The following is a 15322-nucleotide window of genomic DNA, read 5'->3' on the forward strand; positions in this document are numbered from 1 at the left end:
CTCAGGGATCACAAGTACGCTGACTGAACAAAGCCACTGACTGTCACGGTGCTCAGGGTCAGGGTCACCGCTGAAGTCCAGGTGTGGGTGGGGCGAGTTCTGCTGGGGGTCTCCAGGGGAGACCTCATTTTCAGCTTCCAGAGGCACCCACAGTCTTCAGCCCCTTCCCCAAGTCACCCCGACCTCATGTCCATTGTCTGACCCTCCTGCCTCTTTCTCTAAGGACCCTGTGGTCACGTGCCCCGGCCCCGGAGAATCCAGGATCTTACATCGGATCACACCTGCAAGCTCCTTTGGGCCAGGGGAGCTGACATGACAGGTTCCCTGGGGCTATGATGTGGACACTTTGGAGACCACTTCTCAGCCCATCACGGAGAAGATGGTCAGTAGAAAGAAGCAGACACAGAGCAGCCTGGACAACGTCCCGGGAGTAGGGCAGCTTCCACAGAGGCGGGGAAAGCATAGATGAGAGCAGAGCCAGACCCCGAAAGACTTGAGAATTGTGGACCGATGTCAGGGCAGCCACGGGGGCAGCAAGAAAGGAGACGAGCATCCAAGCCTGTGGGGGGAGGGGCAGTGTGGACAGGAGGCGGGACTCAGAGCTGGGCAGTGTGGCAGGCGGGCCCCAGCCGTCCCCCCAGGCGCCGCTGCTCCAGGCTGGGGCAGCCGTGCCAGACCCCCTGCTGTTTCCCTTGCATCTGACCCATTCCAGAACGTCCATCTTTGGTCACTGTGCCCTGGATTCACTAATCCCAGAGGGGGAGGGGAGGAGGATGCCCTGCAGGTCCATAGCTCACAGGAACAACAGCCATCCACCCCCGGAACGCCGGATCCTGGAGCTCCCGGCCCAGGCCCAACACACTCGGACAGATGGATGCTAGTCCGGCTGCAGCTGCGGCCACAGCTGTCTGCTCTGGCTCAGCCCTGTGCCCTGCAGGAGCCAGTCCCTGGCTCACGCGTGACCCCATGTCCTTCTCCCCTCCGGGCCTCAGTTTTGGCCTCTGTGCAATGGGTTGTTCGAACCAGGGAAGCTGTGATGACGCCTTCCAGCCCCGTCCATCTAGAGATCCAGTCCATCTAGAGATCCAGTCCATCTAGAGATCCAGTCCATCTAGAGATCCAGGTGTTTTGGAGGGGGTGGAAATCCCAAAGCCAGAAGTGGGGGCGGGTGCTTCTGACTGTCTCAGAACCCTGTTTGTAGCTCCCAGGACGCAGAGCAGGGGGGTGGAGGGCTTGCGTCAGGAGCCTGAGGGTTGCACAATGGCTCAGGCGGCAGCTGGCGGGCTCTGACAAAGTTGTTTTTCACCAGGAGCCGCTGAAACAGCTGTGGAGAGGCCAGATCTGCCTGGCTGGGGGTGGTCGGAGCTGAGTGGCAAGTGGGGGTCGGAGGCCTTGACCCCCACAGAGCCTGCTGCTGCAGAGCCAGCCCAGGGGCAGGTGAGCAGGCCGCCCCCAGCCTCAGGCAAGGGGTCCCTCCGCCCCAGAGGTGGTATCCATGGGCCTCCCCGAAGGCTGAAGCACAAAGTCAAGGGCGCCCGCAGACAGGCAGCAAAGGGCTGAGCTGAGACCCCAGCCTGGGCCTGAGCTGAGACCCTCGCATCCCACCTCCCATTTCACACACAGATGGCCTGAGGTCGCGGAGGGCCGGGTATCCCTGTCCCCCAGGGCCTGGTGCAGGAAGTGACCGGATATGAAGTGATATTTTGAGCACTCTGGGGCCAGACTGTGAGTAAGGAACCTCCTTTGTGATTTTTTTTTTCTTTTTTCTTTTTTTTTTTTTTTGACTACACACAGGGCTTGCAGACCTTAGTTCCCTGACCAGGGACTGGCCTCTTGCTCCCTAAGTGAAAGTGCCAATTCCTAACCACTGGACCGCCAGGGAAGCCCCCCTGTGCGACATTTAATTTGACACTTTCTGCAGCAAAGCGGCTTTGGGGTCAGATGGGCCTCAGCACCGCCCCTTTGGGGCCACAGTCATGACTCTTCTCCAAACACGAGGGTTTCCGAGTGCTGGTGGAAGGGGGAGGCGATGCTGATGGGCTGGTCATCATCGACACCCGCAGAGGCCATGTCAGGGAGCCTGGGGCACCCCAGCGCCACACCTCAGGGGAAGATGGTTCTGGAAAATGCCCGGAGGGCGCCGGTGACCCATCCTGGGCACTTGCAAGTACTTGACACTGCTGGACCTCTGGGCAGGTGCTGGGCACCCTGCTGTCTGTCTCTCCAAGTCTCAGGCGGGAGCGGCTGGCCATGTCCCCCCTGCACCCTCACCTCTGAGGACGCCTGCAGCTGCAAGGGACAGTTCTGGGCTCAGGGCTCCCTCTGGAGCCTAGGGGTCCCCTCTGGGCCCAGGAGACACTAACTCCACCCCTGCAAGGAGGGCAGGTGGGACCACCACTGCCACCAGCTCTCCACCTGCACAGCTCTACAGAGGGGCTCAGCCGGCGGCGTCACCCCAATCCCTCCAGCACAACACCCGCAGGCCTGTCTGCTTCTCTCCTTCCCCGCTCCATTCCTCCCCACACTTGCGCCGCTGCGCTAAGGACTGGATCGTGTACCCCAATTTCACAAGCGGAAGCCCTCCCTACCCTCAGCGTCATGGGAAGTGGAGGCGAGGCCTTGGGGGAGCGAGCAGGGTTAGACAAGGTGGATAACTTCACGGTGGGCTTGCCACCCATGTAGGAAGGACTCCAGTCCTCTCCTGCCAGCTCTCCACCCCTACCCCTGCCTCCTGGGCATAGGGCCATCAGCAGCCTCTGCCAGGCCAGGAAGCAGCTCTCACCAGGAATTGAACTGACCCCCTTGATTGTGGGCCCCAGAGCCCTGTCAGACGCCTGGCCCCGCTCAAGTCCAAGGCTCCGCTCTTAGTGCCCTACTTCCAGCTCATTGTCCACCCAAGCCCAGGCCCCCAGACCAGCGGCCTTGACCTGGACAGCTGCCCTTGCTCCCTGGGCTCCCTATCCCCAGTGAGGACCACGTGGCCGCTGGGCACACCGACAGGGGGCCAGAGATGGAGAACAAGGACCAACCTCTGTGCACCATTGTGGATGCGCAAAGCAGGGGGCCGCCTGGGGCCGGTGAGAGCAGAGACCTCAGCAAGTGGACCAACCCTGGGCATCACGACTGCTCCAGATTGGGCAGTGGGCGGGGGAAGGGGCAGGGGGGGTGCGATGGCACAGGCCTGCTCTGTGAGGATGGTCTGGTCCATCCTGGGTGGGCGAGGGGTATGGGGGCTGGCTGCGAGGTCCCACAGTAGGGGCTGGGCCAGGCTCCGTTTCGGAGAACGCTGGCCGCAGGGCAGGCTGTGATAGGAGTCGGCTCAGGGTGGACAGGGCAAGGGGGTAGGCTGGCCGGTGGGTGGCAGGGACCACTGCATGGTGGGGCTGGGAGGCTTCTTGCAGGGTGGCCTCTGTGCCGGCCCCCTCCTTCCACAGCAGGCCCTAGACATGGCCTGGGGGTGGGGAGTGTGCTCAGTTCTGTGATCATCTGACCCCGGGACCGCAAAACTAGGATGGTGAATGGGGTCACGGCGTCACCAGACGGTCTCGGGTTCTTTCATGGCTGTGGGTGCTGAGAGCTCTTCAGTCTGATTCCCTATCCACCTCCCACCCCATTTGTCCAGCCGGCCTGTGGCCACATCAGCCCCACTCAGCCCTTCCAGCCCCCCGCCCTCCGGGCCCATCTCCCATGAGTCCCTCCAGGTACTGAGCGGGATTCCAGCCACCACCGTGGCCATCCGAGGCTAGCTCCTAAAATTAGCCCCCTTGGCAGGTCATTTAAGTTTGGACCTGTCGAATCTCAGGCTTTCGGAGCTGGGAAAGAGTGAAGTCTGTAGTTCCCCCCCAGCCCTGAGTGACAAGCTGGCTGTGGTCACACAGAGGCCGGCTGGGGGCAGGCCCTGCTGCTCTGAGAGGTTTGGACCAAAGGGGGCTCCATCTTTCCAGGACGGTGGTCCAGAACTCCGGGCTGGGCTCTCCTTCTCAGCCCGGATCAGCGCCCCTCAGCCTCCCACTCACGCGACCCTGGGGGCGGGCTCTGGGCGACTTCACAGCTCTCGGTCCCTGCCGGCAGCCCCCGCTGGGGTCCTGGGCAGCTGGCTTTGCCCCGCCCTCCCCGGTTCTGCCACGAGCGCCCTTGCTGGGTGGTCTGGAGTGAAGATGACAGAGGGAGACTTCACCCGACGGCCTGACCGGGCATGCACTGCACGCTCGGTGGCTCGCCGTTGCCAGCCAGACACCTCTCCAAGCGGCCAGGAGCCCACTGCCAGGAGGTAGGTGGTCTCAGGACCCTCCTGTGTCGGGGGAGAGGCTCCTGCAATGGGGAGGGAGGCATCTTGCTGGGGACCAGGGGCCAGGAGTCAAAGTGGGGAGCCTGGGGCTGAGGGTGGGGCGGCTGGGGCATGGCGATGCTCAGGCGCTGCTCTGGGCGGTGGACCCCGCCGCCATCTCTGTGCCTGCTGATGGACGGGTAGGCTCTGGGTCAGGAGGAACCGTGCAGCAGCAGGCAGGGGGCCCCAGATGCGCCCTTGCTGGCCCAGAACCACGTGCTTGTAAACTTTAATTTCCATACAGTAGAGAAACATACAGTACAAGCAACTCGGGGACCAGACTGCACTGGGGAGCTCACGGAGTCACCTGGAAACAGGCTCCCCACCGAGAGGGGGCCACCTGAGCTCCTGGGGATGCCATGAGTCCCCGCTACCCGCAGAACAGCTGGGGAGGCCAGCGGCTCAGTCCTCGCCTCCCCTTGCCCGCGGGTCCCAGCTTCCTCCGCAGTCCCCACCCCACCCCAGGGTCTTCTCCGGGAGGACAGGCCAGCCTCCCGGGAGGTGGGGGTGGGAGACACCCTCTGCTCTCTCTCTGCTTGCTTCTCTCCCACCTGGGAGGCCGGGGCTGGTCGCCAAGCCCTAGGGCTCGGCTAGGTCATCAGGGGATGCTTCACAGTGCCAGCTTCCGGCCAGACCCACCACACTGGACTCCTCAGTGGGGGCAGGTGAGCCAGGCAGACAGCCCTGGTCATTTAAGGTGATGGGCGCTGTGCTGTGGGGGGCAGAGGGGCACCCCAGGGAGAGGAGGAGGCTGGGGGCCTGAGACCTGATCAGCGAGAGCTGGGGAGGTGCGGGTGGGGAAGGAACGGCAGGCGTTTACAGAGAAGTACCCTACGGATGGGTGCAAAGGCAGGAAGGTGGGAGAGAGGAGGGGCTTTGGGGGGAATACGAGAGTCTTCTAGATCTGGGAATGTGGGGGCCCCCCGGAGCATTTGGGGGTGGCGTGGGGGCACTGTGACGCGGCTGAGATGCGGGCCCCCGGTGAAGCCCAGCCAGCCTGTGGCTCCGGTCCTGGATGCCGGGAAGAGTCCGCTGGCTGTGCTGAGGACCGACCCGGGTCCTTCGTCCTGATCCCGCGGGGGCAGCGGCTCTGGAGGGAGCCGGCCTGCGGGCCCCGGTCCTTGGCGATGGGCGGGGCTGGGGGAGACGGCCCCACCTTCACAGGACCACCTCGGGCGCGATGCTGAAGAGCAGGTCCTCATTGCCGCGCCGCACCTCCAGCAGCAGGGGGGACTCGGTCAGCACGGCCTCCTGCAGCTCGCTCGAGTCGGCCAGGGGCCGCCCGTTGACCTTGACGATGATGTCTCCATCCTGGATGCCCCCCCTGCCAACGGGAGAGAGAGGCGGTCACAGCTCATCCCCAAGAGGCCGGGGCCTGGGTGCCTCTAACAGCCACAGGTTTAAGGGAAGTCATTTCTACAGGTGAGAACAGGGTCCTGACCGCCAGGCTCTCACCCCGGGCAGAGGCCACTGTCCAACCACTGGCTAACGCTTTGTTGGTTGACTTTTCTGTACAGCAGGGGGAATGGAGTCATGTTCTGGCTGTGGCCTCCCCACCTGGGCCGAGGGCGCGGCTCCGTGAGCCTGTGCCCGCCGCTGCAGCCCTGGGTGGGGACACTCGTGGCAAATTACAGCGAGGCCCAGGGTATTGATTCCACCACTGCTGCAGTCCCTAAGACTTTCCAGTCAGGGCTGGAATGAGCGAGGCCGCCCCCTTCTGCACCTGACTTGCCGTGACCTTCCGCTCCATCCAGAGGGCAGGCAGAGTGGCACCGAGGTCAGGTTCGCGGGTGACAGGACCCAGATCCACACGGGCTAGCTGCGTGACCTCAGACGACTGGCTGCGTCAAGGCTCATTCTTCCCATCTGAGCAATGGGATGAGAGCCCACACCTCGTAGGCTGCGGTGAGGAGCCCCTGAGGGGACGCACCAGGAACGCCCAGCTCACGACCCAGCCTGGGTCAGCCGCAGCCACTGTCGCCACCAAGCTCCCCTGTCCAGGGCACCCTGCGTGTGGCCACTCTCCCTGACGCCTGCCTGCTGCCCCAGCACCCCCAAATAGAGAGCCTGAGTTGGGGGTGATTACTCTTTGGCATCACAGATCTGTATCTCGACAATTTTTACTGCACGGCGGCTGTGGGCTGAGCACGCGTGCTGTGTTCAGGGCAGGAAGACTCCAGGGATCTGCGTCTTCCAGCCCAGCACACAAAACAGAGAAAACGGGTCCTGTTGGGTTGAAGGGGCTGGGATACCCTCCTGCCTGGCTCCACTCGCCCCCCCAGAGGGGTCCCAGACCCTACATGGGCCACTTCTTGCTCCTGAAGCTACACTTTAGGAGCAGGATCCAAAGGAGCCCACCCACTGCACAGACGGACGCCAGGGATGAGGCGAGGCGAGGCGGGCGCTTGTTCAGCGCCGATCCAGGGCACAGGATCATGCGTGCCATCGCCCCCCGCACGGCCTGCTTCAGCCCACCACGCTGCAACATTCGACCTTTCCCTTGTCCTCAGGTTCCGAGAAGGCAAGGCTTTGTTCCCTAATTGATCTTGACAGTGTCCCGTGGGGGAGGAAGAGTAGGCAGAATCATACCCATTTTGCTGATGAGGAAACTGGCCAGGAAAGACCCAGGCTGACCCCCAAGGCTGGTGAGAGTCAGGCTGGCATGCAGCTCTCAGCTTGAGGGTGAGGACGTCCACTACACTCTCTCTCCAGACCCAAAGGGAAGGACATTCTGGGCCAAGGAGGGGACGGCCTTCGGCCTCCAGCCTGAGCCCAGCTTAGAGGACTGGCCAGGATCCCGCCTGCCATTTTCACATTACACCACGTTGCCAGGAAGCTCAAGGTCATGTAGGGTCAGTGAAGTCCGGCCCAGGCCCCGAGCCCACCCGCCCAGCCTCCTTGCTTCCTCGGGCGGAGCCTACCTCTGAGAAGGTGAATTCGGAACAACCTCTTGCACATAAATCCCACTGCTGACTGCCGGGAAGTCTGGGTTACTGGCCTTTAGCTCCTCCACCAAACTGAAAAGACAGTTCCACCGTTAAGGCACTTCTTCTGGGCCTCTGAGCTCACTCCTCAGTACAAAGCTGCCCCCTCGTCCCCTCCTCCACCCAGGACGAGGAGTCTCCTCTGTGCCCCCACGCTGCGGTGGCCTGCCACTGACCACTCTGGGTTGTCACTGGTTCTTGTCTGTGACCCCCACTCAGCTCGGGCTCCTCGAAAGAAATCTCAGTGAGGGTGGATGATTCGAAGTGTGGAGAGGGGAGAGTGACGGACAGACGAGAGGATGAGCAGGAGGAGGGGTAAGGAGGGAAAGAAAGGAAGAGGGATGGGAGATCAGATGGTGGGATGGAGGAAAGGAAAGAGTGATGGATAGACGGGCAGACAGAAGGAGGATGAACAGACAACGGGTGAACGTGGAGAGACAGAAGGCTGGAAGGATGGTGTAACGGACGGCTGGACGGAAGGCCGGGTGGATGGATGGCTGGACGGAAGGGAAAAATAACACCTTTAGATGGTAAATTGGCACACTGGTTTTGATTCCAAATTGCTTTCAGATTTACTCCCCAGAGGAACGGTTGCCGACACAGGAAGGAATGTCATCTTAGGGACTGTGTGGTTGGGAGGGTCCCTCAGATGAGCTGAGTTAGCCCCAGAGCTCCCCAGCGCAGTGACCTCTTCCTTCTCCAAACCCCTGGATTTTGCATTTTCTTCCCTTTGGCCTCCCTTCCTTCTTCCCTGTCCCTCCTCTTCCCTAGCCCCTCCCCTAATTCATGCCTCAGAATTTGCAGACACCTGCTCTGTTATAGTCCCGGCCCTGGGGGTGAGCAGGACACAGCCCTTGCTCACAAAGAGCTCGTGGCCAAGGTTGGGGGTGGGCAGCTCTCACATCGGGGGACCCAGTGCAAGCTGGGGAGGGAAGCGCAGCTGTGCAACCGAAGAGGAGACATCTCCTCCCCTTGAACTGGCCTCCGGGCAGGGAGAATGGTGTCCCCTTCCCAGAATTCAAGTCTGCTCAGGCCTCAGAATGTGACCTTGTTTAGACATAGCGACTTGGCTGATTTGCCTCGAGATGAGAGCAGCCTGACTTAGGGTGGTCCCGAAATCCAATGGCTGGTGTTTTTATCAGAGAAAGAAGAGGGAGAAGGCAGCAGGGGCCACCCTCCTTGGACCAGCCCAGCTCCTGTGTGACCAGGCGCTCAGAGTCACCTCTCCCCACGTGGCTGCTCTTGAGAGTCTGGGAGATATCCTGGCTCTAATCTGGGGGCTACGTGCCCACCATGCAATGAGAAAGGCAGAGCTTGTAGTGATGCAAATACAACCCCCAAAACACCCAGAACCACCAGAAGCTGGGAGACACAAGGAAAGACCCTTCCCTGAAGCATCCAGGGAGAGCAGCCCTATTGATCCCTTGAGTTTGGACTGAGGGCTTCCAGAACTGTTGACAGAAAGGATTTCTGTTGTTTTAAGCCACTAACTTGGGGTGATTTGTTATGGTAGCCCCAGGAAAACTAATCTAGGAGGCTTCCCGGAGGAGGAGCACCTGAACGGAGTCCTTTGGATCAGGCTGAGGGGGAAAGGTGTTCCAGGCCGAGGGACTGACCTGAGCAAAGGCTCAGAAGGCTGATGCGTCTGGTCCATGGGAGCACCTGCTGGTGGCCAGGCCCGCCGGGGCCAGGGCCCAGGAGAAGGGTGGGGGTGAGGGGCGGCGGGCGCCAGCATCCTTCAGACACTCACCTTGGCGTGATGGTCCGCATCCGGATGCCGATGAAGCGCTTCTTCCAGTCTAGAAACAGAGCGTCGGGACTCGGTTAGAGCCGCTGTGGAGGCCTCAGTGCTCCCTGAGGGGCCTGGGCAGGGAGCAGAGGCAGCAAGGGCTGTGCCCCTGGGGCCAGCCCAGCCCCTGTGTCCTCAGGAGCCCAGAGGCACCACTCCCCACGTGGCTATTCCTGAGGGCCCGGGAAAGGCCCTGGTTCTGATCTGGGGGCTTCGGGCCCTCCCTCATCATCGGGCACCATTCACCCACATCAGCTCTGACATCTGCTCTCTTGCTGGGCCCCCCACCCGACCCCAGTGGACAGTGGACCCACCCGCCCCAGCCTCCATCCCACAGGCTCCCCAAGTCGCCTTGCTCTGATCTGAACTGGTCACCTTCTCCTACCCTCTCCAAAAACCAAATATTAATTGATAACACCCAGTGAGCTCTAACAACGTGGCAGGCCCCTGGCTGGAGCAATACAAACACAGAAGGCTAAGGTGGTAGCTCTGTGGCCCCGGCTTCTCCAGCCTGTGACTTAGCAGGTGTCTTAGACTCCACAACAACCTTCGCATAGGCTAACCCTAGACATGGTGAAGGACAGGGAAGCCTGGTGTGCTGCATTCCGTGGGGTCACAAAGAGCCGGACACGACTGAGCGACTGAACAACAGCAACAAACACTAAACCAGTCTCAGCACATTTTTAAATGTCATATCACAAAACTGTGCTCCCTGGCCACAGTGGAATTAAACCACAAGGTCTCTACACGATTCACAATAACTTAGAAAGTAAATATACATACTTCTAAATAACCCAACTTTAAGGAATAGATCAAAAGAGAAATTAGAAAGCATTTTAAATTGAAAAAATAAAACTGAATACAATGTACAAAACTTCGCAGGATGGAGGTAAAGCAGTACTTAGAGGGAAATTAATAGCACTAAAGTACCAATATCAGAAAAAAAGAAAGATATCGAATCAGTGACATCAGCCTTCTCCTTAAAACTAGAAAAAGAAGATCAAATGAAATCTAATGTAGGCAGAAGAAAAGAAATAATAAAGAATAGAAATCAAAGAAATAGAAAATGGAAGAAGTGGAGAAAATAAATGAAAACCAAAAGTTGATTTTTTGTAATCAATAAAATTGATACGTTTTTAGCCAGACTAATTAGCAGGAAAAAAGACACAAAATGATCAATATCAGGAATGGGAGAGGTGGCATCACTACAGATTCTATAGGTATTAAGAAGATAAGAGAACTAATATGAACAACTAGATCTCAATAAACTTGACAACTGAGGTAAACGGAACAAATTTCTTGAAAATTTCAGACTACAAAAGTTCACTCAAGAAGCAACAGATAACCTCCATAGCCCTATATGGGCTTCCCTAGTGACTCAGACAGTAAAGAATCTGTCTGTGATGCAGGAGACCTGGATTCCATCCCTAGGTCAGGAAGATCCCCTGGAGAAGGGAACAGCAATCCCCTGCAGTATTCTTGCCTGGAGAATGCCATGGACAGAGGAGCCTGGTGGGCTACAGTCCATGGGACTGCAAAGAGTCAGACAAGACTGAGAGACTAACTTTTTATAGCCCCGCATCTATTAAAGAAATTGAAGTAGTTAAAAATCTTGCCACAAAGTAACTTCAAGCCCAGAGGGTCTTATAGGAGAATTCTAATGGATGCCTAAGGAAGATACCATATCAGTTCTACACAAACGGTTCTAGAAAACTGAAAATGAGTGAGTATTTCTGTGATACTGTGACCAATAATAAGAAATGTATACATATTTTGGTCTTCATCCAGGGTTCCTAACACATAGCTCCTAAAACTTTTGTACCTCCCCAAAGTGATCAGATTTCTAAGGGACATTTTTTTCTCACAGCTCCTGAAATAGTTCCAGACCTCTAAAGGTGAAATTGTTATTGTTGTTCAGTCACTCAGTCATGTCCGACTCTTTGCAATCCCATGGACTGCAGCACGCCAGGCTTCCCTGTCCTTCACCATCTCCTGGAGTTTGCTCAAACTCACGTTCATTGAGTCAATGATGCCATCCAACCATCTCATCCTCTGTCATCCCCTTCTCCTCCTGTTCTCAATCTTTCCTAACATCAGGGTCTTTTCCAATGTGACAGCTCTTTGCATCAGGTGGCCAAAATACTGAAGCTTTAGCTTCAGCATCAGTCCTTCCAATGAATATTCCATTGTTGATTTCCTTTAAGGATGGACTGGTTTGATCTCTTTGCTGTCCACGGACTCTCAAGGGTCTTCTCCAGCACCACAGTTTGAAAGCATCAATTCTTTGGTGCTCAGCCTTCTTCCTTTTTTTTGGTGCTCAGCCTTCCTTATGGTCTAACTCTCACAGGGCTTTTCGTTATTCACAACAAGTTCCTTTCAATCACATTTGACTTTATGTTAATGAGGTAAGTTTTGGAAAGCCCCTAAGGGTGTCGGTTGGTTGCAAGGGGAACTGACCACATAATTGGAGGATTGGCACGTTTCTCCTCAGCCTTCTCTGCCTTGCTTCGGGGAGAGCAGATGAACTAGAGGTTGAATCAATTGCCAGTGGCTAATAACTTATTCAGAGGCTTCCCTAGTGGCTCAGATGGTAGAGTCCGTCTGCAATGCAGGAGACCCAGCTTCAATCCCTGGGTCGAGGAGATCCCCAGGAGGAGGGCATGGCAATCCACTCTGGTATTCTTGCCTGGAGAACCTCATGGACAGAGAAGCTACGGTCAACAGTAGATGGGCTACAGTCCATGGGGTCACATAGAGTCGAACACAACAGAGGGACTAACACACACACACAGTAGCTTAGTCAACCATGCCTATGTCATGCAGTCACCACAAAATCCCAGAAAGATGGGTTTGAAGAGCTTCAGGGTTGGCGATTGTGTGGAGGTGCACCCAGAGACCATGGGCTCCGCATCCTTCCCCCACACCTTGCCTTACAAATCTCTTCATCAGGCTGTTCCTGAGACATATCCTTTACAATAAACTGGTTATCTGTTCAGAAAACAGTCTTCCTGCTCTAGCAAACGATCCAACCCAAGAAAGGAGTCATGGGCAATTCTGATTTATAGTCACAGTGTGCAACTGGCATCTGAAGGCAGGGCCGGGTGCAGTCATAGGACTGAGCCCTTAACTTGTGGGGTCTGATGCTATCTCCAGGTAGGCAGTGTCAGAATTGAGTTAAATTGTAAGACACCCAGCTTGGCAGGGAGAAACCCCACTTATTGCTGACCAGATGTGTCAGAAGTAAAATAGCACTGCAGTAGAAAATGGAGAGTAGAAGAGACAGCCAGGGGAAATGTTTTTCCTAAGCCACTTCTTAACTCATTATCCCAACACCAAAACCAGAAAGAGAACTAGACCCACATTCCTCATGAAGATAGATGTGGAAAGTCTTGAAATGCTTTCAGCAAATCAAACCTAGCAATATATAAAACAGGGTAATACATCATGACTAAGTGAGGTTTATTCCAGGAATGCAAGGATAGTTTAATATTATAAAACCAACCAAAGAAATTTACCATATCAAAAGATGAATAAGGAAAACCATCATCTCAAAAACTAGATAGATAAAAAGATGCAGGGGGTGGGGTGGATGCATGAATGAACAGAGGGAAGGATGGGAGGAAGGAAAGCAAGAAAAAGAAGGTACAAAGGAAAGATAGGTAGATGAAGCGATGAGTGGATGGATGGATGAGTTGGTGCGTGGGTGGGACGGTGGGTGGAAGGATGGATGGGTGGGTTGGTGAGTAGGTGGATGGGCTGGTGGGTGGGAGGGCAGATGGGTTAATGGGATAGAAGGAAGTTCTATCTGGGTCTGGCAACTATGGAGTGGCTCAGACGAGTGAAACCTAGGGGCCACCACCTTAGGAGGCGGGAGGTGAGGTGGATGATCCCCAGCCAGAGGGGACTGTCTAGAGGGGTGGGGGTGGTCATCGTCATGAGGTGAGGAGAGGATGGGAGAGAGGCTGAGGTATCCCCGGTGGGGGTCTTGGGACATCAGGGTGGGCTGGGCAGTGGGTGCCATCACAGAGCATGGCGGGATCGCCTGGCCCTGCTGGAGGCCGTGAGCTCAGCCCTGGGGCAGCGTCCCTGACCCCAAGTGGGGGCTCCGTACCTTTGCCAGTCTTGTCCTGGAACTCTGAGAGGAAGCGCGTGATGCGGTCTGAGGGGATGGCAAAGGAGATGCCGGCTGCGACCTTGAGCGTGTTGATGCCAATGACCTCACCGTCCTGGGCGGGAGAGCAGAGCAGGCGGTCACTCCGAGAGCCCAAGCGGCCACTGCCCTCAGTGGCAGAGCAGTGTGTCCATGCGACTCGGCTCCCAGACGGGGGGCCCTGGCCGTCAGCGCCCTCCCTGAGAAGCTCCCTAAAGGTGCTCCAGGGTCCAGGTCTGAGTCAGGGACCCCCACCTCTCCCGCCGTTTGCCTCCACACCTGACCCCTAGCTGCATCGCTGCAGAGTGTTCACCTGGGAAGCTACAGTCTGCCCCCGAGAAGCTGTGTCTACTGACTGAGGACGCCCCCAGCCAGCCTTCTGAGGGGCTAGAGCCAAGAGGAACGTGGTGAGGACTGGGGGACCCTCTATCCCCTCTTTCGAGAAGCAGGGTGGGGGGACGTAGGGTCAGGGCAGCCCCCAGCACCCTCCGCTGTTTGCCCCTTTCGAGCTGGGCTCCCTCCCTGTCTTGCCCTCCTCCGCCAGGAGGCGGGTGCTGCTTGGCCTGATCTGTCACCTGAGACCCCACTCCTGGACGCAGCTCCTCCCAGGGGTGCCCGGCAGACACCCCTGCCCCAGCGCTCCTGCAGGACCCCGCCTGTGTCTATCCTTACACAGCCCAGACACCAGCCCCAGAGGTGCGTGGCAAGCCCAGCTCCTCTCCCATCAACACGATGATGAGGGGACCGGCCCCTGACCCGTGTCCCCTGCCCCAGGCCCACCACAGGCACTGGGTCCTGCTGCTCTGAGACCTGTCTCGCTCCTCTGACAGCATCAGCTCCCCTGGGGGCAGCACATGCTTGGGGTCGCATCCTCCTCCGGAGCCCCCAGATTGTTGGGTGTGAAGGCACGAGTGCCATGTTCTGGGTCCCAAGTCCCCCTCGAGGCTGTGCCGCCCATCCCAGAGTGAACAGGGCCCCAGAAAACCCGAGGCTTCTGCCCCAGGGGACACTCACCAGGTTCACCAGCGGTCCCCCGGAATTCCCGTACTGCAGGGAGGAAATGCACATCAGCCGGGCCCTGCACCTCCCCTCCCGGACGGCTTCTGAAGCTTTTTCTTTAGAAACTAACATCCACCCGGCCCAGAAACATGTAATTGAATTTCCTCCCCCAACAGGGTTGAATGGAGAAGGAAATGGCAACCCACTCCATTATTCTTGCCTGGAAAATTCCATGGATAGAGGAGCCTGGACGGCTACAGTCCATGGGGTCGCAAAGAGTCAGACACGACCGAAGCGACTGAGCACAACAAGCTTAATAGGCCTCAGTGCCCATTCCACAGACAAGAAGGCTGAGGCCCGCAGTGGCCAAGTGCACGGCCGTCTCTGATCATTGGGGTCTGAGCTGGCCGGCACTGTCCGCCCAGACCTCATGGGCTCCCTCCAGCCTCTCATCCATGTCTCCACCCTCCCTGGTGGATGCAGGACAGGGCACTGTTTCTCATCCCACTGGCATCGAGAAATCTTTCATAGACCAACACTTCCCAGAAGAGGGTTTGCTGCTGCTAAGTCGCTTCAGTCGTGTCCTACTCTGTGCGACCCCATAGACGGCAGCCCACCAGGCTCCCCCATCCCTGGGATTCTCCAGGCAAGAACACTGGAGTGGGTTGCCATTTCCTTCCCCAATGCATGAAAACTGAAAAATGAAAGTGAAGTCACTCAGTCGTGTCCAAGTCTTAGAGACCCCAAGGACTGCAGCCTACCAGGCTCCTCCGCCCATGGCAAGAGTACTGGAGTGGGGTGCCATTGCCTTCTCCGAACCATGGTAAAGCAGAGAGGTGGCGGGCGCTGGGTGTCTGGACAAAGGGCTTTGTGAATGTAAGAGGTGGCATCCAATAGGATAATAACAGTAGCAGCAATAATAATGGCAATGATGTTGACGGGGTGTGTGATTTAGGCAAAGATATTTCTCAGGTCTTGGCTGCATCTCTACGACTCTGAAGGACTGTCCCGGATCAGGGCTGCGGCCTCTGAGACTGAGAGGTCCAGCCTGGTGCCCACGGGCAGAAGTCCCG

General features: G+C 57.5%; 1 protein-coding gene across 1 annotated transcript in view; it reads right to left on the reverse strand.

Annotated features, from left to right (window-relative positions):
- Window positions 1-4540: 4540 nt before the first annotated feature.
- The window catches only part of HTRA3 (HtrA serine peptidase 3), a 29886-nt gene continuing 19104 nt past the window's right edge, over window positions 4541-15322 (reverse strand). Inside the window, exons 5-9 of the mRNA XM_006075851.4 lie at window positions 14265-14297; window positions 13212-13326; window positions 9062-9110; window positions 7249-7344; window positions 4541-5651 (exon numbers count right to left, since the gene is read on the reverse strand). Coding sequence (XP_006075913.1) covers window positions 5486-5651; window positions 7249-7344; window positions 9062-9110; window positions 13212-13326; window positions 14265-14297 — 459 coding nt within the window. The 3' untranslated portion in view covers window positions 4541-5485. The remainder of the gene's footprint in view (window positions 5652-7248; window positions 7345-9061; window positions 9111-13211; window positions 13327-14264; window positions 14298-15322) is intronic.

Source organism: Bubalus bubalis, chromosome 7 (genome assembly GCF_019923935.1).
Source record: "Bubalus bubalis isolate 160015118507 breed Murrah chromosome 7, NDDB_SH_1, whole genome shotgun sequence".
Classification (NCBI taxonomy): domain Eukaryota; kingdom Metazoa; phylum Chordata; class Mammalia; order Artiodactyla; family Bovidae; genus Bubalus; species Bubalus bubalis.